The 22939-nt window shown below is 41.0% G+C and overlaps 1 protein-coding gene across 1 annotated transcript; it reads left to right on the top strand.

Moving 5' to 3' along the window:
- The first annotated feature begins 4884 nt into the window (after positions 1–4884).
- Positions 4885–22523, top strand: RGMB (repulsive guidance molecule family member b). The gene is made up of 2 exons (XM_008072942.1): positions 4885–5466; positions 19154–22523. Exons 1-2 carry the CDS (start codon positions 4885–4887, stop codon positions 19820–19822), a joined length of 1251 nt encoding a protein of 416 aa, XP_008071133.1. The 3' UTR covers positions 19823–22523.
- The last annotated feature ends 416 nt before the right edge of the window (positions 22524–22939 follow it).

Below are 22939 nucleotides of genomic sequence, written 5' to 3'. Positions count from 1 at the left end.
CCCGCCGACCTGCGGTGCCTGGGCGCGGGGGGCCCTTCTCTCCCGCTGCCGCCTTCCCTGCCCGAGCCCCGGCCGTTGATTCGTCTCTCTCCGACAGCCGCTTATCGACGGTTTCGCGGGCGGGGGCTGTGCACCCGACCCAAACGTTCCCGACGCCTTATTGCTCCTTGCCTTGGTGTTTACTGAAAGTCAGGCTCGGATCGGGTTTCCGCCGCCGCCTGGGAGGGAGACGGGAGACTGGGCTGTTTCCCGGAGTTGGCGGCGGCGGCGGCGGCGAGGCGAAGGCATCGCACCCGATGGAGAGATGTTCACGAGTTTGCAAACCTTGGAGTTGATCTCGAAGTCACGTAAACTTTTTTTGATCGGGGATTGGTTTCGTTTGGGCAAAAAGCTGCTTTAAAAAAAAAAAAATCAACGTTCAGCCTTCCTTGGAAACATTCGTGCTTCGTGGCTGACCGCGTGTTTTCGGATTTCGAGAGGGGCTGACACATGCCAGGCTGCCTGCTGGAGGTGGCGCTCAGTCCCCCAGCACAGAGAAGTGTGTCCCTAGGAAAGTAGGCCTGCAGATGAGCCTGCTGGCATGTGAGCCTATTCTTCTTTTTAAAATCCTTTCATTAAAATCCAGGTCGTTCTTTACAGATAAGTACGCATTTCTTTTTAGAAGTTTTCCGAGACAAAGAATGTTTTTGATGCCAAGGTTGGAAGGGGAATTATCTTTTAGTCTGAGGACAACCACAGCATTCTATAACTTTCTTTTCCTTCGAGGTCTTTTTGCCCTGTATTTGCTTGACAGCAGTTACAACGCCCTGATCTGGAAAATCCTGAGCTTTAATGGCACCCAACTGTGTGGAGTAATTTTTACTTATTTATAAAATCACACCTGCTAAAAATCCAGTAAGATCTTTTAAGTAATGAGGGGGGAAATGTGGCATTGAGGAGACGACTTAATTTACTTTGCTGGTAACTTTGCATTGTGATGTAACAGCTGCATTTTCACAGTGCAGTTGGGGAAACGACTGAAGTCTTAATGAAAAGTGGAAGAGGAAGGTTTAGAATGATTATAGCTTTAAATTAGTAACTCTAGAACCTTAGGAAATAATGCCATCTTGCTTGCAACTACATAAAAAATCTGTAGTGATAAGTTAAAAGATATATTCAGGAGTATGTTGTGTGAAGAACATGTATTCATAATGCCAAAGTGTACGTTTCATAAAATGGAAGTGGAGGTACTAGGGCGACTGTGTCCCCTTTGGCTGCTTGGATATTGTTTCCCATAGTTGCCATAGGATCTTATGACAGGATTGGAATGTGGTCCTTGAAGATTTCTTTGCTGGCCTGTGAGAGGCATAAGAAGCTGGCTTAAAGATTTAGAAAATTAAGGTGCCTTAGTTTAAACTAAGAAATTTGGAATGTGAAGCTCCTTTCTATTATCTTAATGTGTCCTCACTTAAGTCACTATTAGATTCAACCCAACATACTGTATTTGAGTGTTTTCCATAGACAACTTGTTGGAGTGGAGCAATTAACCTGGTCATAGAAAAGAGGGTTGCTTTTGAGAGATCTCTTTGAAGAGTGGGCTGTTTAAATGCCCTGGTTGTTTCTCAGAGCAGGGAGTTTAGCCAGTGCTCTCTGCAGATGCACTACCATATGTTTTATGTCTGGATCCATATCATTTGCCTCAGCACCCCATATGGCTCTGCATTTCAGTTAATTCAGAATCAGCATATCTCATTTCCTTTATTATAAACTAGTGATTGTGCTTCAAATTCACACATGCAGTCCTGGCATTAAGGAAACCGTCTTGAATGGTGAGGCCTTTATGTCTGATTCGTTAAAAAATCATGAAGTGAAAACTCTAGACCACAAATCTTTTAGCATTTCCAATAACTGGCATGAAAATACTGTCACACTGACCATAAATGATCTGACCCCCAAAATAGAAAAATCTGTAACTGCCGAGTTAGAATTCTTCCCTTGGGAAATGAAAAGGGTACTTTCAGTTGTTTTGTTGTTATTGTTGTTGTTTTAAGCAAACCTCTGCAATTTCTGAATGGAGATCCAATATGGGAGTTACTTGCTTACTCATACACTTCATAGCCTTCTTGCTGCATCCTTGAGATTGTTCCTGCTCTGCATTGTCTTGGCATTTTGACAGGAAGCTTACTTTACCGCCTACTACAGGCAAAGTGTGCATTGCCATTATAAATTCATGAAGCCTGGATATTTCTGGGTGTATGCTACAAATTAGTCATATACAGGAGTCTACAGCAGGTCTGAAAATGCGGGCCCAAATGTACTTTCTAGTTAGCCTTCCTCCCTCCCAACGTCTCCAAAGCAAAAGAACCCACGAGGTCTGTTTTATGTGAGATTTCTTTAAGCAGTCAGCACCTAGCTATTATGAAAATGGGAAAGATTAGGGTGTGGGGAGGAAGTATGAGAAGAGAGCTGGAAATCTAAATTTTGCCTCTTTTCCCGTCTGAACGGTTCCTTCTACATTTCCACACTGTTCTTACTTTTGATATTTTATGACTATTTGAAATAATTATAAGTAAATGTATGCTTGGATAGATTTTATAGGCCATAAAAAGAACAAATAGGCATGCAAGTTTAGCGGAAAGTTCTTGTGCTGTCATTTATTTGTAGTCTAAGAGCTGTTCACTACTAAGATCTTGGCCCTATCTTTATTTTCTTGCTGTCTGCTTTCTGTGAATCTGATTTAAAAAGAAGAAAAATACAGTAGTTACTTAAGTCTTTTTTTCCAATCATCAAGTACTGTTATTAGGAATTCCAGCCTTCAAGTACTGAGTTAGGAATTTAGGGGGGACATGACCTGTGGCAGAAGAAAAACAAGCTTTGAGGAGAGGGACCAAATCCTGGCTTAATACTAGTTGTGTGCAATCTAGCCAGGGTGAGGCTTTTAATATCCCCTTGCCTTGGTTTTTCCATCTGTAAAAAGGTTTAATGCCTTTTGGGGTTTTTGTTTGTTGGTTGATTTCTGTTTTGTTTTGGCTTTGTTTTTAGTTAAAAAAAAAATCTGAAATAACTTGATTGCTTCGGAAAGAGAAATTCTATAAATATCAGAGCTGCTTTTGTGAGCTTGGAACTGAACAAACATGAAATAGATCACGCACATGAAGACTGCTTTTGTAACTTTTTAAAAATGTGATTTGGTGATTGCTGTACATTCATAGCTCCAAAATATTAAAACATTTTAAGTTTCTCTTTCAGGTTAAAGTGATTACTGAGCCTAGATGATAATATTTTTTCCTCTTTGGTTTTTCGTATTTATAAAAGGTGACAGAGTTATCTCCAGAGTTTATCCCCTCCCACCGTTTTCTCCCAACTAAAGCCAGAAACAGATTACAGGCTATTTAATTCAGATTTAAAAACAGTTTACTACTGAAAATATTAGAATAACTTTCTATTAGGCTTGACAATATTATGCTTATTTTAAGTTTTTATCAGTTGAAGTCTCCTAAACCTTGATATTATCCTGAAGTTTATTGTATCCACATCTTGAAGTAATTAAATGTTTAATAATCTACTGGCCTTGAGTTTTCCCCCCATCTAGAATACAAATTTTAAGATATTTTTTGCCTGGGAAAGATCTTAAAGTTCATCTTAGAACAGCCTCTTCGTTTCTCTGTTGAAAAATCTGAGACTTGAAGAGATTAAGAAAGAGACTTTTCAATAGCTTAAAGACCTATAAAGAATTTTAAGTAACATAGATATGTGTTACAGTTCATTTATATAAAATTTAGGTTGATGATAAAAGTATATCTCTTCAGTAAGTCTGTTGTTTCCACGTTATGGAACAGAATATTAAATTAATTGGAGCACATAACTGACCTCTAGCATTGGCAATTCTTGTGCTTTAAGGTTTTATAAATTTTTATTTGAAAAACTACTGGTGAAAAAAAAACAGCATTTGGAAATTGATTTTTTAAAAATAGGGCAATAATACTTGAATTTTCACTACTTCTTTATAGCTTTGTCTCAGTCATTAAGTTTATGTGAATTGTTGGTTTGAGAGAAAAAATATGTATACTCTAAGAATTCTCTGCTTTATAGTTCTCTGGTTTTCTTTCTGAAGATATATAGTTGGTTGAGATCATTTGTTTCTACAGTATAATTTCAAGGTAGTGTACCTGTGTACATTTTTATTTGGTGTGCTTATGCTTGTCATCTGCTTGAGCTGGGGTCCTAGAGTGGTCGAGACAGATGTTAAGGGAGAAGTAAATATGTATTGCTTGGTCAATATGTATGCCTGGTCGCATGAATCACTTTGCTTTTAAAGAGTATTTCTATTTTGTACAAACTAGGAAATTGTGTAGTTTATGTGCAATGTGTTGATAAAATATCTCAGGAAAAGTAGAATGACTTAGTACTTGGATTTGTTTACCCTGTAGACATATAGATAAATCAGGTAAAAGTGTTTTAACTAATCATAGTGTAATTTTTAATTTTATCCCTTCATGAGGTGTAGAGGTTTTAATCATAACTTTGTGCGTAGTGCTGCTTTTACGGTGCTTTCTGAAGCCAGTTACTCATGCAGCTTTCAAAATCAAAATAAAGTTCATGTCTTTGGCTTGGCCTTAGGGTAGAGGAATAGTTCTCAAAATTTATAATCAAATAGTGACAATAATAAAATATTTTATTTACTATCCCCTTGTTATTTTAACCTGTGGTCAGTGAACTAGATTCACATTCACTCACAACGGCCCATGCTTTATAGAGTTTAAGTTAACTAATTGCATGCAGTTTTTCTCCTAGTTACTTACTAAATTTGAGAGAGACACAGGAGTACAATGCAGCCCTATTTCTGAAGTCTTCTCAAAATAGGAGTATAATATGTACAATAGAACAGACAGTTCCCAGAGGAGCATGTCGTTTTCTCATGTAGCTCAGAAAGTTATGAAGCATTTACAAGTGTTTGGCCTTATCTTCTTTCCCATAGGTGACTGCCAACAGCCAGCCCAGTGTCGAATCCAGAAATGTACCACGGACTTTGTATCCCTGACTTCACACCTGAACTCTGCCATTGACGGCTTTGACTCTGAGTTCTGCAAGGCCCTGCGTGCCTATGCTGGCTGCACCCAGCGAACTTCAAAGGCCTGCCGTGGCAACCTGGTGTACCATTCTGCCGTGTTGGGTATCAGTGACCTCATGAGCCAGAGGAATTGTTCCAAGGATGGACCCACATCCTCTACCAACCCCGAAGTGACCCACGATCCTTGTAACTATCACAGCCATGCAGGAGCCAGAGAACACAGAGGAGGGGACCAGAACCCTCCCAGTTACCTTTTCTGTGGCTTGTTTGGAGATCCTCACCTTAGAACTTTCAAGGATCACTTCCAAACGTGCAAAGTGGAAGGGGCCTGGCCCCTCATAGATAATAATTATCTTTCAGTTCAGGTGACAAATGTGCCTGTGGTCCCTGGATCCAGTGCTACTGCTACAAATAAGGCAAGTATACTTTCCTTTTTCCCTTCTCCTTCATAACTGGGAGATGTTTGAGTCCTCAGACAACTTTTGGAATGTGGTACAGAAGGTCTAGCTTTTAAAAGGATCTCTTTTGTCGGTTGATAGAGGGTTAAATAAAATTATTTAGTAAGGAATTCCTCATTGGAAAGTAAAAAGTGTGTCTAAATTTAAATAGGCAATGATACAAAGAATAAAAAGTCAACAGTGAAATTGAATTCTCCAGGAAAAAGGCAGACCTGTTTAATGACAAAATGTGTGCTTTTTTCAGTTATGTCTTTAGAGTGATATGCATGTGAGTCTTCTTGATGAAATCCATGTTCAGATGACTAAAATCAGTGTTCATAATAAAGAAAGCTGTGAAGCCTGAGGCATTGACCCATCCAGAAACGTATTTTATCAGAGATTTGGAGGCCATAGTAAAATGTAATGGCAATAAGGCAGCTTCCCAGTGGTAAACACACAGTAAAGTTTTAGTTACTAACCTCTTGATGACCAAGAAGGGCTAAGGATTGGATACTGCAAAGCAGTAATGTATAACCTCGGTGCTGTCTCAGGCCTCGGGGTAACAGTTTAAGTCAGAAGCTAAGGGAAACACTGACAAAATTGAGTTAAGCTTACCATGTCTAGCTGCCAGTTTCTGTGGTCTATTTTTTTTTTTTTTTTTTTAAGAAAGTAATACTGTACAGAGATCTTTGCAGCCAACTTCAAGGTGCCAGTGTGTCTTAGTGCAAGTAGATAAAGAGGAGCTACAAACTGGATTTCTAGTTGCCAGTCGGTGTTAATCCCGTTGTTGTAAATAAAGTAAAAAAGGGTTTTCCACTAAAATAGTGTCCAAATTAATCACCTTTTTCCCTGTCTTCCCCAACTGCAAAACCATACACAAACACCGTCTCACCTTGCTTCGTTTCCTGTATTTATCGTATCTATTTATAAATTGGTTAGACTAAAATATAATTGATGAGGATTGAGCTTTTGAAATTTGTATGACTGTTCTTTTGATTCCAGGAGCCCCTCCCTTGCCTCTAAACATGTGTGGCAAACTTTTAAAATGAATTTAAATTATTTTACTTGGCATTTTGTGGAGGGAATTTACAGCACCTCAGGAGATATCTGGAGACACCCAGGGGTGTCGCAAATCTAAGATTAGAAGTCATTGCTCTGAACAAAGACGACTGTTACACTGGTCCAGACATCTTAGGGGAACTCCAAAATGTTTATACTTCAGCTCCCAGTAAAAGCTCAAGTTTGCCTTTTGCCTCATCAGATTCTACATTTCAAAATAAACTTTTCTCCCTCTGGTTTTTATATGTATGCAAATGATTTTCCGTGTGTGTGTGTGTGTGTGTGTGTGTGTGTGTGTGTGTGTGTGTGTGTTTGCTATAAGTTACATTATAAAGTTATGTAACTATGAAGTTATGAGAGAAATCGTGGTCAAAAGTCCATTGTTACTGCAGTCATAGGGCATATATACCCTGGGAATAGTTTTGGATAACTGACAATTCAAGAAGGCAGTCCATTGGGAATGGAAAAAGTCATCCTCAATTGTGCAAATAATTGAGACTTGGAGGAGTAACTTTCAAACAAGACTGTAGAAATCAATAAAAGCTGTGTACATGGGAAAATATTGATTCTTTTCACAAGCCTCGAATTTTATTTTCCATGCCTTCCATCCAATCACATGTTATCACTCAACCTATCAGAATGCTATCATTTCACTGATTATGGTGAAAATATTTAGAGGATATCCAATAACCTTAAAAGTATTGATATTATATAAATGAAACAGTTTCCACTGAAGTATATAAAGATTATTTTATTTCAGTTGTTGATTATAATTTTTTTTTGGTAATACAAAGTGCAACTTTATTTTTACCTCAATTTGGTAAGAATCAAAAATTTTCCCTTTCCAAAGAGGAGGGAGGGGAAAGTGGCCCTCTGACATACATTTAAGTGAACAGTGAGAATTCCTGGTCTTTAATTGCACTATTGGAGAGTATTTCCTCACATCTGGTGGCCATGCTGTTCAGCAACAAATTACTCAATAGCTTCACGACCTCTAGTAGGTTTTGTTTTTTTCCCTTTTTGTAACTCTCCAAAGTCCCATAAGCATCTGGAAGGTTATTCTTGAAGACCTGTCTTGATGCCAGTATGACCTGTGCTAGTGAAACCAAGTGAAGGCCTAAAATCTTGCAATACAATTTCCTTTTATCTACCCAGGGCCAAAATAAAATTTTTAAAGACCCTAAGCATGAAAAAAAATGTTGGTAATAAATAAAAATAGGGAGCACAAACTAGTTGCAAAATAAATTCTGAAGAAGATGTGAAATTTTCCCTTTATGTCTACCGCAGTGCTTTCAATAAAAATCTTTTGAGGGCAACCCCTTCAGGTCCCCTCCCACTGTGGGAGCTTTTCTGTCCTCTTAATAAATCCTGGTTTAACAAAAATTTCTTTTTGAAATTTTTTTTCATGCAAGTCCCAAGTTTACACTTAAGCACATACATACACATCTGTGTTGGGTAACCAGCACTGTACCTTGCAGATACCAAACCATTCTTACGTGGTCAAGCATTTTTAATGACTCATATGCTCAGTGTCACTAGATTTAAAGACTGACCAATGATATCATTGGCTGACTGTCCAGCTGTGATGGTGAAATTGTATTTAAACATCCATTCATTTCACTGCCTTTAGCACTGCATGGAAGCACTAAAACCCACAGTTTTGCAAAGTGAGGTTACTAAGACAATTCCTCAATCCTGGGAACACGGCTTCTTTAAGTCTAACATTGTACGCTCTACCTGTTCCTAAGTAGCACCCCCTTTGTCTCATCACAAAAAGACAAAATGGGGAAAATGCTAAACCACAAGGAAAGGAAATCAAGTCATTTGTACTCAAGAGGCCATTTATTAGCTAAGCCTTTTATTTTTTCCACACAACCAGCAGTGAGTTCAAAGCAGACAGGCCTGCAGTGCTCAATGATGTCGCCTCATCACCCCTAGTCTACTATGTCTCCTCCCCTCCCTCGGAAAAATAGGGCTTATTTTCTAGTTGGTCATGGTTTGTACAGGTATGCTTTCTCAGGGCCTGTGTGTTCTTAGTTTTGCCTTCTGCCAGCCTTTTACACTCTCTCTGGAGGAGTCTGTGGTGGTTGGCTGCCTTGCCAAGTAGGTGTGTTTCTGAAGGGGAATCCAGAGCTGGTTTTTCATCTCTCCACCTTGGGGGCTGCAGGGGTGTCTGGCACACCCACACACCTCGGCTGAGATCCACATCTGCTCTGGGCCATCTTCCCCACTGTTGGCTGTGAGGCAGCTGCAGGCACGCGGGTACTGGGAGAGAGTGAGATGAGAGGAGCGGGCAGAGTTAGCTACATGAGAAAGAAAAGCAATTTTTGTTTTAGGGGGAGAAGGTAGCCTAGTTTGTAGGCTCTAGTGAAGGCGTATGTCTGTAGCTCTCCTGTGCCTCACACACTCGAGATCAACTGTATGTGAGGATGCTTGACTTCTTCTACGTTCTCTGTCAACTTCAGTCTCAACTCTAGTGCATTCTGTGGATCTGGTTTAAGTGGCATCAATGAGGGTCTGCATATGCCATGATCACAGAAGGTGACTGGCGAGCAAATTCTTTTATGAAAGATTCTGCATGTGGCAAATGCATTCTTAGTAGCAAACATTAAAATCACCAGTCTCAAGTGCATTCAATGTGATCCTTTTCCAGAAAGCTTTCAGAAATTATAAAATTGCACACCTAAACAGTGACAGTATTTTCAGTAATTATTTTTTACAAGTAATATGGATGCCTTGGCTTTATTTTTCCTTTTGTTTTAATGTAATTGTATCCTTTTTGCACTGCTCTTGTTTTCTTATCCTATCCTTCATCCTTGGTAAAACAAAATAAAAGTTGGAGGGAAGGTTGGGGGTGACAGCTGGTCCCGTTACAGGTCTTCTGCTACACATTTGCCTGTGCTTTATCCTTGGGTGAGAGAAGGTGGTTTGCATTTGGACAAGGGTTGTGCTCTTCGTGTTTGACAACCAGTTGACTGGTGGGGAGTGGGTGGACCCTTAGGTGCCTGCCTTGTGTGCTTGCTGCTGCCGTGGGTCACCAGCTCTGGGTAATCCTACTTACTGCCTGTCCAAAGCAGAGGAGGAAGCCCTGCCCATCAGGTCGATAGATATATTTAAAATTCCATAATTACACCTGAATTTCAAATTCTGTAGCCACTTTCTTGGAAGTTCCTGAAAACTTCTCCTGGTTGAAGATGTAGATGTAGAAAGTCTGAGTTTTTAGTTCACTCTTGTTAATGTTTTCCTCAAATTGTATTACCCAGGGTTTTCCATTGTAAATGAACACCATTCCTTTGTCGGCTCCTGGAGCATGAAGTGGGTCCATTCTTGCTTTCCGATGCCTCTTAGCATGTAGTTACTGTTTCATAACAGCATGTGGGCATGTAAACCCGCAGGGTCATTCTCTTGACTACAAAATCAGAACCAGACATGCCTGCATTGCAAAGGCTATCAACTGTCATTTTAAGTATTTTTCTGCATCAGACTTTGGAAATCTGTCCTCTGTTGACCCCAGGCCTAGTACATTTACTGTAGCCAAGTTTTGCAAACCATTGTTTTGTTAGTATCTTTACAGAGACCATGTGAGCTACACAGTAGTGATCACTATTGTTATGGACTAAGGAAAATGCATTGGCAGGACTGTGTTTGAATATATGGACACTGTTCTTGTGTGCAGTGTTGTAAAGGGGGCCATGTGGTATCTTCTTTGGGAATGTAGAACACTTATCTTCCAGAGACCACAACTGTCGTGCAGGTGCATTGTAAATCATTCTTAAAATCTGAGGTTGAGCCGGGCTCGGTGGCTCAGTTTGTAATCCCGCGCCTTCGGGAGGCTGAGGTGAGTGGATTGCCTGAGCCCGCGGGTTCGAGACCCACCTGGGCAGCGAGACCTCATCTCTACAATAAATCAAAAAATCAGCCGGGCGTGGTAGCGCATGTCTGTAATTCCAGCTACTTGGCAGGCTGAGGCGGAAGGATCACCGGAGCCCAGCAGGTCGAGGCTGCGGTGGCCGGAAGCAGCCACTGCACCCCAGTTTGGGCGACAGAGTGAGACTCCAACTCAAAAAAAAAAACAAAAAAAAACTGAGGTTGCTCTTCATTTTTCTTGTGATTATAGATGTTATACGGGTAATTCTTGCCATCCCTTTGAGATTTGCTCAAATTATTGTGATCCTCTTTGCTTTACAAAAATGTTAAAAAGTTGTAAGACTGGATGAGGCATATTGCGAACAGATGGGAGAGGAGTTTGCAGTAACAGCTCCCCACTCAATATAATCCTTTCTCAGATATGATGCATTGTTAATTTGGTGTTGCATTTGAAACACTTAAGTATTAAAGAGCCCACTATGTGTGGGTGGGAGACGTGAAGGTGAATGGGAATGCAAGCCTCTGCCTCAGTCTAAGTCCATAACTAAAATGTGCAGCGGTCAGTGGAAAAGTGTGAGGCTTGTGTGTGAACCCCTGCTGTTTCAGGGTTTCTTTGTAAAACGTCAGCAAACTGCATTGACAAACTTGTTCTAAGTGATGTTACTTTTACTTAGCAAGTTGGCACGCATGTCAAGAAGGGCCAGGGGACTAAGCTGCTTGAAGACCCAAGGCACACCCCCTCCTTACCTGGAATTTGACACAGTCTGTCTTTCCACCTTCCACAGTAAGGGTGGCTTCTCACCCACATACAACCTGGTAAGACCTAGAGCCCTGGCTCTCACTTTTGAAAAGTTTCTGATCTTCAATTTTATACCAAAAAACTTTGCAGAATTTGACTATCACGGTCCCCAGTTCTTAATTAAATTCATTTTCCAGGGTCCCAGCTCATCTTTAAAACTCTAATGACAGCACACATGAGCTATTTTTACCCTCCCTGAATTTTTTTTATTGTAGAAAGAATAGTGAAACATTAAAGAACAGTTTTAGCCAGGCATGGTGGCTCACACCTATAATCCTAGCACTTTGGGAGGCTGAGGTGAGAGGATTGCCTGAGTCCAAGGGTTCAAGACCAGCCAGGGCAACTTGGTGAGACCTCATCTCTACAACAAATTTTTTAAAAATTAGCTGGACGTGGTGACTCATGCCTGTATTTCCAGCTACTGGGAAGGCTGAGGCAGAAGGATCGCCTGAGCCCAGTAGGTTGAGGCTTCAGCGTGATACTGCACTCTAGCCTAGGCAACAGAATGAGACTAAAAAATAAAAATAAATAAATAACAGTTTTTAGAAGAGCAGAAGTCAGATGTAATTCCAGGCAGCATTGTCCTTATTTGTCCTTTTGTTTCCTGCATAGCTCATGTTTATGCTGGATTATAAAGTCTTAGGCCCAGGAACTACTCAACTTTGCTTCATATTGTTTCAGTAAATTGCCTGGAGGTGAATATTTCCAAGTACATGTGGGGAACGGAAACAAAGAAAGGAGGGGACATTATTAGCTGTGTGATGAACCTATAAGTGGGGAAAATCATTTTATAAGATGCATGGGCCTACCTGGTTATTCTTTATGCACACTTTTCAAAAAAGTTTTGCCTTTATTTTTTCCATGCACATTAAAATACTATGGGTAATGAGTCTTTTACCATCTTTCTAAGCTCCCTGACTGCTATTCCCTCTGTCCCAGTTGTGGTTTGAAAAGAGGAAGAGACCTTCAGAATCCCCCATTTGTAAAAGTAACCCAAGGCCTTTCTGAGCAGGCAGGATTCCATGCGGGTGCCAAGGCCCTCTGCTGCTTTAAGACAAATCTACACTCCATAGTTTAAAGCAGAGGCACAAGGCCAAGTCTGATACACAGCTGAAAGTTAGGACTTGTTTTTCTGTCATATTTCCAAGTGTTTCTGCCTGGTTAAATTTTCTTCGAGTCAACATTTTAAGGGGAAGGGGTGAGAAGGAAACATTGGATGGTTGGTCCTTTTTTGTTGTTGGCTTCAATTATTGCCAACCAAACAGTTTCTGCTGGTGTGGAATGTGTCATGTAAAAAGTTACCTAGAGTGTTGAACAATGAAAATTTCTACCTTACCCATTTTGTCTTTATTTGTTTTGACTGCAGTAGAACTTGCTCTTCCACTGTTTTGAATGTTGTGTTCTTGTGGGTGGGGTAATTTAAGGACTTTTCAAACTGCTCAACTTGGGAGTAAGTGATAACTAGCAGAAATAACCAAGACATCTAAGATACAGACTTTAACTGGACGACCGTGCAATGAAAGTCTAGATTGTTGGTCTAGAAAGAGCTTTAGGTTAGACTGGTTCTATGGAGAGAGGAGTTGTTGTTGTTGTTGTTGTTGAGTTGGAGTCTCACTCTTGTCGCTCAGCCTGGAGTGCAGGGGCACACTCACGGCTACCGCAGCCTCTACCTGCTGGGTCTAGGCGATCCTTCCACCTCAGTCTTCCAAGTAGCTGGAACTACAGACTCACGCCACCACGCCTGGCTAGTTTTTTTGTGATTTATCATAGGGACGAGGTCTCATTAATTTACCCAGGCTGGTCACGAACCCCTGGACTCAGGCAACCCTCTCACCTAGGCCTTCCAAAGTGCTGGGATTACAGGCTGAGCCACCGTGCCCGGCTGGAGCGAGGAGTTTTTTATGCTTCGGTTAGCTGGTTATTTGAAGAGTTGGAGCCAAAAGGACGTTTGGCTAATTCTGGTTGGGTTCTTTCATGGTGGAACATAGTCTATATATTGTGGAGAGAGTGGGCATGACAGCATTTAAACACTGATTTCTCCTCTGCTCTGTATAGGCTCCTGAGGTGGGGTCAGGGTTTACGCTTTCCATTTAAGGTCCGTGTGTGCGTGCGCACAAGTACATGCACGTGCTTACATGTGGTATCGAGGTCTTCCTCCTCCCTGCCCAAGGAAAATGCAGACAGAAGGATATTGTTTTGTAGCATTTCAGTTAACTGGCTTCTTAAAACACATGGTGACCTTTTCTAACCACCTCCTTCCTGAGTTCTCAAGGGCCTTTTCTTTCCCTTTTTTTTTTTTTTTTTAAAGCCCAGGAGACTTGAAATTGAACCTAGAAGTGACAGAGTGTGAGTGTATTGTGAAGACCTTCAAGCCCTTTTACTTTTTTGTGTACCTCCCAACCCTGAAAAATGATCAAAGAGCCTGTGGTTTCCTAATCCCATCGGTTTGGAGAACAGCTGTGCTCAACCTAAACCCAGAGCATTTGCCCAGGGTCCTACTAGGGCCTCAGATCTGTGCCCTACCTCGTTCCCCATTGGGAGGGAGATGCCTGAAGGGAGACCTGCTAGGGCAGATTCAGCAGTTACTGCCTCCAGCACTGGCTCTCACCTTTCAAAATATTTTTAGCCTCTAGTCTGAAGCACTATGGCAGCTTCGGCCTGTGATACTGTCCACGCATTCCTCACTTTACATCTAGAAGCATAGTGAGAGCCTACACTTGCTGGCCTCCTCACAGTGCAGAGTCTGAATGCAACTGACAAGCTGAAGAGGAAGTTCCCTTTGGAGTTTTTGTAGTGACTGAGACAGGCCTAAGTCCTTTCCTTGTGCTCAGCCTAGCCCTGGCATTTCTCTGGTCTGTACCAGGAAACTGGCCAGCTTCCCTGTCTCTGCGCCTTTTTATGCTTCCAATCTTCCTTGTATTAAGAGTACAGAAATTACTCTTTGGAAGCCAGCATTTTTGTGCCTGTCCCTTTCATGTGTCATCCCTGGGCTGACTTCCCATTGACTCTCTGTCCAACCACTGAGCTTGAAGCTTCTTTTCTAGACCACCCTAGTGGCTTTTAGCTGTGGGTGTCCTTCCCCTCTGGTTTGTTTCCTCTTACTCCATCTGCTGCCAAGCACCCCTCCAGCAGCCAAGGCCACCCCTGTTTCTGCATGTACTCCTTACCTAGGGCAGCGTTAGAGAATAATCTGATGCATTCCATTTTTCTGGATCTTCTTAGTGCTCTGAGGGCAGAGCTCTGTGGAAAGAGGCTTGAGGGTAGAGAAACCTATTTAGATAGCTCTTTTGAAGGTCTCATTCAAGCCCCAAAACAAGTCCAGAGTAAGTGTTTTAATCTGCCACTCACCTTGTAAACACTTGTACTGTCTTACTTTAGTACCTTATCCTCCTTCGGTAAAATTATTTAACAAAATGTACTTTTGTGGGTCTTAAGTTGAGCTTCCTGTAGATATTGGGTTATATATATCTATATATGTATGCATATACTGACTAGTGATTATAAAATTACATTCCAGTTCATTGAGTTCACAACTTCCTAACGGTTTTTTTGTTTCCTAATTTTTAAAGGAAAATTATAAATGACATCAAATATTTGCTAGCCCAACATTTGTTTTGAATGTAGCGTATATAAAAATCCTCCTTGGTTTTACATGAAATTGTTCAGAAAGTCATTCTAAATTAATACGTCTTTTTCCCTCCTCCACAAAATGGGGGGCACAGAGTTCTTCTCCCCCATTTTGTGGAGCCATTGGACATTTGCTTCCCTGCCTGGACGAAGTAGCTCTGCTCTGACCAAGATCCACTCTTGGGAGATTCCCTGGTAGGTAGGGAGAAGTGGGACCAGGGAGGACGCTCTAAGGAAGGTGCCTTTAAGGCATGCTTTCTCTTGGTGCTTCAGGTGTCCTAGGCTTTGACTTCTCAACATTTAGAAAAATTGACCCTCAAAGTAAAATGTAGGTGTTTTAGGGATGGTGGTAGAGCATGTGTATGTTTTTCTTCTTTGACGCATGTGCTCTTGTTGGAATGGTTTCTTTTTTGGCTTGCTGGGGAAAACTGATTGTAGAGGCTGCATGCCACTTACAGGCGTAAGGGTAAAAAGCACCATGATTAGTGTTCTTATTCTCCCTTAGAGCCTGCTATTTTTCAACCTGTCATTACACTCAAAGGATATATGAAGTAGACATATCAGCTAATTATAGGAAATAAAATTCATTTTGACTTCCTTTGACACAAGTAGAATTTTAACCAGCTATACATCAAAATTGTATTTCCATATGTTTCAAGTTAATTTCTGTGACTACTTCAGCTTAGTTTTCTGACCCATCTTAAGCCACGAGATGTACGTTCCTTGATCAAAAAGTCCAGTTCTGGTATTTGAGGATTCCAGAAAAGCCCTGCACTAAGTTGGCCTGATTAAACAAAGATGACTGCTCCCCCCAAAATACAGTATGCACAAATAGCTAAGTGCACAGCCATTGGAGAATTCTGTTTTAAAACCTGTGTGCAGCATTTTGCCAGGCCATTTGTGCCTTGGGAACGTGTCTCTTGGCAGGGCAGTACTTGTGTTTTCCTTCTTTGTTGGCTACTTTGTTTTCATTTAATATATTTTCTTTTTTTTCTCTCTCTCCTGGTGGAAACTTTGATTTCACAGCAAACCTGCTTAAGTTCTTGTTGCCTGTCTCCTGTGGAAAGGTTGATTTGTAGCTGCTATCTTTCTCTTCCTAATAGACCTCGTGGGTGGTAAAGATCTCAGGGAGTGAATCATTAAATATGAATGAAGAGAACCGAAGTAGTTAGTCTAAGGTGGGGGTTGAGAGGGACTGGGTGGGGAAGGTTTAACAAAAGGCATTGATGTTTTAAATGCACAGAAATGCCATCCATCAATAATAAATGGTGTGGCATAGAACAGATGTGCCAAATTGAGTTATGACAGCATATGGATTGGTTCACGGGGTGGGGGGGGGAAAGGATATTATAAAGCATAGCTTATGTTTTTAAATTATCTGTTTGCAAGCTTTTGAGTACAGTTTTGAGTGTTCTGTTTTTATGCTCTGATTGCTGCTAGTGGGAACTATAAAAAGTTTGGAACTTCCAAAAATTCCAGTTAAATTTTGAGTGTTTACAAAGTAAGAATTAAGAAGGAATACATTTTGCTTTTCTAAAGAGGAAGATGTCTGAAAATGAATTTCTTGCCCTTCGTGGCTGAGTGTCTGCCTTTTTAAGAGCTCTTGTTGTAATTGTTATAAGGAAGGAATGAAATTGCATTACAAAACTTAAGTCATGTGAAACGCTTACCCCATGTTTTCTACATTTACATTGATTATATCTCTAGGTACCTGTTCAGTACATACTTAAACTACAGGGGACCACTCAGGAAACCCGCTCATGCTTTGCGATCGATTCAGAAACCTCAGCATTTTGGTTCAAGGGATATTTCTGTGCATATGCTCTCAGTGAGAATTACCTCACCCAGCAGGGAATCAGCAAGAGAAAGATCAGCTTAATTGTCTCAGAAAAAGTCACTCCTACCCGATGTGAAAGGCAGAAAACTGTTAGGTTAACTGGAATACTCTCTACATATATATATACTAGAGGAGAAGTCAAGCTTTATTTCGATCTTCTGGATAAGCTATTGTTAATGTCATAGGATAGCAGAGGACAATAATATGTGAGGTAGTTGAAGTGACTCCTAAGTTCCTGAGTTGGAATTGGTGTGCTTGATGAAAAAAAACAGGCTTAGTAAAACATATGGAGCTGTTCACTCATCTGATTATGAACCCTTGCTGGCTTTTTTGAAAACTTGTTTAGAACTGGCTATCTCTGCTTTGTTGTCCCAACAAACATAATTCCTCTTTGTTTTTCTTAAGGTGAACCAAAAAAGTACTTAGTTCTGGCAAATAATAGCAAGTTGGCTAAATTTGAGATCTGTTAGGCTAGAAAGACAGATCACTTAACTGTTGTTGAAGAGTTTGCTTAACCTTTGAGTGAATGTTATGGGCAAAAATGAGGATTGTGGTTATATAAAAAGTCTATTTTAAGTCTAATTTTAGCCATCTGTATTGTTAACGTTCAACTTTCTCAGGTGCAAAATTTTCTTGAATTAATCTTTTCACCTCCAACAGATCCCAGCTTGCCTTAAAAAAAAATCACTTGTCAAACTGACTTTAGAGCCACCAAATAAATCTATTTTATAGTCCCATTTAGATATCTAGCTCAAAACCCCATTCACTCTGAAAGGTCCTATGGTTGGATGCACAACAAATTTCCTGAAATCATCTCTGGTACACCTCCTTTGGGTTGTTAAGAAGGTGTTGAAATGTGAGAAGGCTGGTAGTGAAATCAAGTTGTGGCTCAGGGTCATTACGAAGGGAGAAAACCCAGCATTTTCATAGTACATTGTCTGGCTTTTAGTTGCAGCTGCAAACAACGGATATGAATTTAACCAGTTGCTGCAGTGCAGCTGGTTCAGATCTGGCTTTATAACTGGCTGAAGTAAAATGAAATGGCTGGAAAATTCCAGTCAAGTAACACCAGTGGGAACATGTGGAATTAAATAGTGTGAGCAAATGCTGGCCAAGTAGGGGAAAAACTTCAGACATAAACGGGGCGGTTGTGAGGACTTCGTGGGGGCCATTTTCTGGCCTTTTTAACAAGGGTCTATTGTTTTGATTAGTTCCCCTTGCAGGAGGTAGAAGGTTTCCTCCATCCAGAGTAATTCATGGAGTGTTTGGCTTGTCTACCTTCCTCCTTGACTGAAGTCACCTGATACTTTTTGTTTTTTCAAGAAAGAAGAAAGAAATCTGTTGCCTCAGTTAGTAGCAGTGACACAAATCTCAAAATACAGTCTTTTTTTGGTCTTTGGAAGTTTCCCCATCTGTGTGTGAGACACACACACACACACACACACACACACACACACACACACACACACACACACACACACACACACACACCGCCATTATTATCTTGCCTTCACCACGTGTACCAAGCATTAGGTATGTTGGAGGCAAAGGTGTGCAAGAATTCAGGTTTTTAAAATAACTGTTCTAATTAAAGGAATCTGTGGAAAAGAAAATGGACTGACCTAAAGGGTATTTGTTGCATTATCAGTAGATTTTTTTTTTCTTTTCATGAATTGTATGCTTAATTTGGAGCATTGAGAGTTGGCTAGGAAAAGATTTCTGAGAGTTAAAGGACAACCATGGTGCTGTTTGGGGAAAACATTTGCTGTAACTAGGTTTAGGGTATTTAGTCTGTGCCGGTGCTTGGGAGCTGTATTTGCCAAGTGATTTCCCTGTCACAGGGATTAGCCAGTGATGTGAAACATTTGATTAAGGGACTCAGAGAAATCTTTCCCGAGGCACATGATTGGTGGCCAATGCTGGGGTGCCCCCTCCTCAACTCTGCTTCATCTCTCAGTGTTTATATCAAGTAAGTTTGTAGTGGTGAGTCACAGGATATGATTTTATAGTCTAGTGAAGAATCTTTTTAGAAAGCAAAATTCTGGTAGGTATATTATTAATTAAACCCTTTAACGTTTCTACACAATAACTAAGAAAGACACCCTTTTTCCCTCAGAGCCATACATACCATGGCTCATTCATTTTGGAAGGAGACAAGGTAGAAAGTTAATGATAAAAATTGCCTATATCCCAGCATCACTACTGTTCTCTGTCTGTCTTAAAATAAAGAACATTGCTTTTCTTGATGCACATCCACCAGATTTATGTTAAAGTTTAATTCTAAACATATGAGAGTCTGTTAAATTTTTCCTGAAAGTTATACCATCCATTTATGAAGCAAGAGCAGTTGGGTTGAGTGTGGAGATTCCATCTTAAGCGATTCAACTCCAAAATGAAGGGGAGCACTTGCTGCAGAGAGTGGCACTTTTCTGCTTCTCTTCCGTTCTGTTGAACTTTGTGTGTGTTCCTTCCCACAGATCACTATCATCTTCAAAGCCCACCATGAGTGTACAGATCAGAAAGTCTACCAAGCTGTGACAGATGACTTGCCAGCTGCCTTTGTAGATGGCACCACCAGTGGTGGGGACGGTGATGCCAAGAGCCTGCGTATTGTGGAGAGGGAGAGTGGCCGCTATGTGGAGATGCACGCCCGCTACATAGGGACTACTGTGTTTGTGCGGCAGCTGGGTCGCTACCTGACCCTCGCCATCCGTATGCCCGAGGATCTGGCCATGTCCTACGAGGAAAGCCAGGACCTACAGCTGTGTGTGAACGGCTGCCCCCTGAGCGAACGCATCGATGATGGGCAGGGCCAGGTGTCTGCCATCCTGGGGCACAGCCTGCCTCGCACCTCCTTGGTGCCGGCCTGGCCCGGCTACACACTGGAGACTGCCAGCACTCAGTGCCATGAGAAGATGCCGGTGAAGGACATCTATTTCCAGTCCTGTGTCTTTGACCTGCTCACCACTGGTGATGCCAACTTTACCGCCGCAGCCCACAGTGCCTTGGAGGATGTGGAGGCGCTGCACCCGAGGAAGGAACGCTGGCACATTTTCCCCAGCAGTGGCAATGGGACTCCCTGTGAAGGCAGCAATTTGTCTGTCAGTCTGGGACTCACGTGCTTGATCCTTATTGTGTTTTTGTAGGGGTTGTCTTTTGTTTTGTTTTGGTTTTGTCTATAACAAAATTTTAAAATATATATTGTCATAATATATTGAGTAAAAGAGTATATATGTATATACCATGTATATGACAGGATGTTTGTCCTGGGACACCCACCAGATTGTACATATTGTGTTTGACTGTTCTCACATATGTTGGATGTAGTGTTCTTTGATTGTATCAATTTTGTTTTGCAGTTTTGTGAAATGTTTTATAATGTCCCTGCCTGGGGACCTGTTAGAAAGCACTTTATTTTTTATATATTAAATATTTATGTGTGTACCTGATGAATATGTATAGTACATATACACAGACACCATATGCAGTGTGCCCTTTGAAGGTGTTTGTAACTGTTCTTGGCTGTTCCCTTCTGCCCTTTCCCATTGCTACTGATTTGCCACAGTGTGCAGTTCTCACCCACCACCTTCCAGTAGAGCTGCCTCCTTCCTTTGAACTGTGTCCTCACCGTTCTACCCTCATTTGATTTGAAAGGAGCGTTAACCTCCCCCTTGCAGGTGCTTTTGACTCTGTTAAACTCTGATCTTAAGAAGCCCTCTTATTCTCTAACACCAGTTACTTTTTCATAAGCGGTGTATGATACAGTTCTTACTCTCCATTCGAAATGGTATATATTTGATCACATGTGGTATATTAGGTTGAACCAGAGGAAACTGCTGTTTCTGTAGGTCAAAAGAGTCTAGTGGCGGCAGTTTCATAGACACATAGCAGGCCTCTTGCTAGACCCCAGGAGCGCTCAGACATTTTCTCATCCCATGCCCCCTTTTTAAATTGTAATTTTTTTCTCTTTTAATTCGATTCTGCATGAAGCAAAACAAGGAACCATAAATTTTCTGATTGTCATGCGTTGCTCTTTTTTTCTCTTTATAGACTGGTGTAAGCCCATATTCTTAACCTTCTCTTGACTGTTGGGCCCAAAACCACCCGGCACTCCCTGCCTCCATCCAGTTAGGAAGCCTTCCTTGATCACACCTTGTGAATCCAGAGACTGGGTGGGTTAGATTCTCTGGGAGGCCCAGATCCCATCACAAAGTTTTCCATTCTTCCTTGTCCTCCACACCATGGCCTTCATCACAGTCTTTGACATGCTTATATGCAGAATGGAACTAAGTAGGGCAGTAATGACAGTAAGTCTTCTGTGGCCTGACTCCACGTGCAGCCAACTCTGGGTGCTGCTTAATCCAGACACTTGCAAACCAAGCTTTGTGCTCCCCAGGGAGTCTCATTTGTTGGTCAGGCACTCTCTTAACACCTGTAGCTGAATATTATTTAGACCATTGCTCGTGTGACTTGGTGAAATCCTTGTGAAGTAAAAGGATCTCTCTTCTTGCCTCTTCCATCCCATCGTTGGCACCCCCTTGCCAAAGTTAACAATGAAAGGCAGGAACAGTCACAGTTAACTCCAGGATAGGTATGTTTATATTGTTACATCTAAATACCAATGTTCCAAGAAGTGATAAAGTTATACTTTAATAATCCAAGTTTACATAAACACCAAAAATAGGAACTTTGAATAGTAATATAGACCAAAGTTATGCTTAGTTTTAGTTGACTGGATAATTTCTTCTGCCATGTCCTGTTGATTAATGACACTGCCAGAGGTCCAGACTGGCAGGAAAAGAGGATGTTATTTTGTGAAATTCTCTTTCTTAGTGAACTGATGTGCCATCCAGTCACAGGGTGGAGTTGTGAATTCAACTAGAGGTGGCAAACCTCTACCTTCCGGTGTATGAGAGAATAATCTTTAGCAGTCTGGGGAAATAATGAAGGTGCTCTGCTAAAGATTCAACTCCAGAGAGTGGAGAACTAAACGTGTCGTCCTTTTCTAGAAGCTAGACTAGGGACTTCCCTGCCATCAGCTCTGAACTGTGACTGCGTTTGTTCACCTATGGAGTCATTTACCAAATTCAAAAACTATTGTTAATTTTATAATTGAGTAGAACAGGAGAGGAAATGTATTGAGGATACTTTTAACCACTATTTTTGTGCAAGTAGTATAAAAGTGAAGTAAAAACAATAGTAGAAATGTCTATAGTAACTGGGTTTTGAGTGTATATGATTACCGTTGTTCTTTTCAGAAAAAATAACCACCTCTATTAGTAGTTGGGAAAAGAAAATTGGGTTGTTTTGCCAGATCATTTGGCTGAAACGGATGCTCAAAAACATCCTGCATTACTAGGATTAGTTTCAGTGTATTAAGCTTTTCTCCCTTTATAATCAGTGTCACTGTAAAACATTTACAGTCCCCACAGATAAGTTTCAGAAATACATGTATTTCCCTTGTTCTAAGGGCCAGGTTTATTTTCTCCTTTTCTAGAAGTTCTAGAGAAAGTCTGCTTGCACATATTGGTTCTTGAAATTCTAGTTTTAGGTCATTCCAACACATGGATAGACTGTAGCTGTTTAGAGGGCTCCTGGGGGAGCTTGAAACTTGGGGAACACTGGTTTTCACAGATGCTCCACATGGCTGTCTTTAAAAGACTCAAAACTTTTTTTGTCCTCTTTGTTATGCTTGGCAACCCCCGCAGTGTGTCGAGTCTTTGCAAAGAAACCTTTAGATGTGGTTCATAGGTATATGAATATGTATCTGTGTAAAACAGTGAGTGTGCAGTGTGTAAATACTTTAAATTATGCTAGAAAAATAAAGTTACATACCATGCTGTGGAATGTTTGTTCTGTAATTATAGGGACACCTGCTGGAAGAACTGCGGAACAGCTGCAGGAAAGGAGGGGGCGTATACAAAAATCTCTAAAAGTTACTAGCAGTGAGTTGTACCACCTGCCCACAGACCCGCTTATATTCAAAGCTATACCACTCCTGTAGTTTTTAATTTTTAAGTAGTTATAAATAAACTAGCATTGGGAAGACTGGACCACTAGTATTGTCCCAAAGTTCTGTCTCTGGTGACTTAAAGACATGCAACCTGCACCCTTGTTCTGTTTGAGACTGCAACAGCTTATTCATGGTGGGTCCAATCTTGGACCAGGATTTTTTTGTAAATTCTTACTTCTTGGGTGTTTTAAGAGACATAATGAAATCACAAGTTAGTCTTTAAAAAACGCCAAAGGATGAAAAGTTTGGA

This window comes from Carlito syrichta, unplaced genomic scaffold, assembly GCF_000164805.1.
Source record: "Carlito syrichta isolate Samal-C Ts95f unplaced genomic scaffold, Tarsius_syrichta-2.0.1 Scaffold315550, whole genome shotgun sequence".
NCBI classification, from domain to species: Eukaryota; Metazoa; Chordata; class Mammalia; order Primates; family Tarsiidae; genus Carlito; species Carlito syrichta.
The sequence above is the reverse complement of the archived record's forward strand: the minus strand, read 5'-3'. Positions and strand labels throughout refer to the sequence as shown.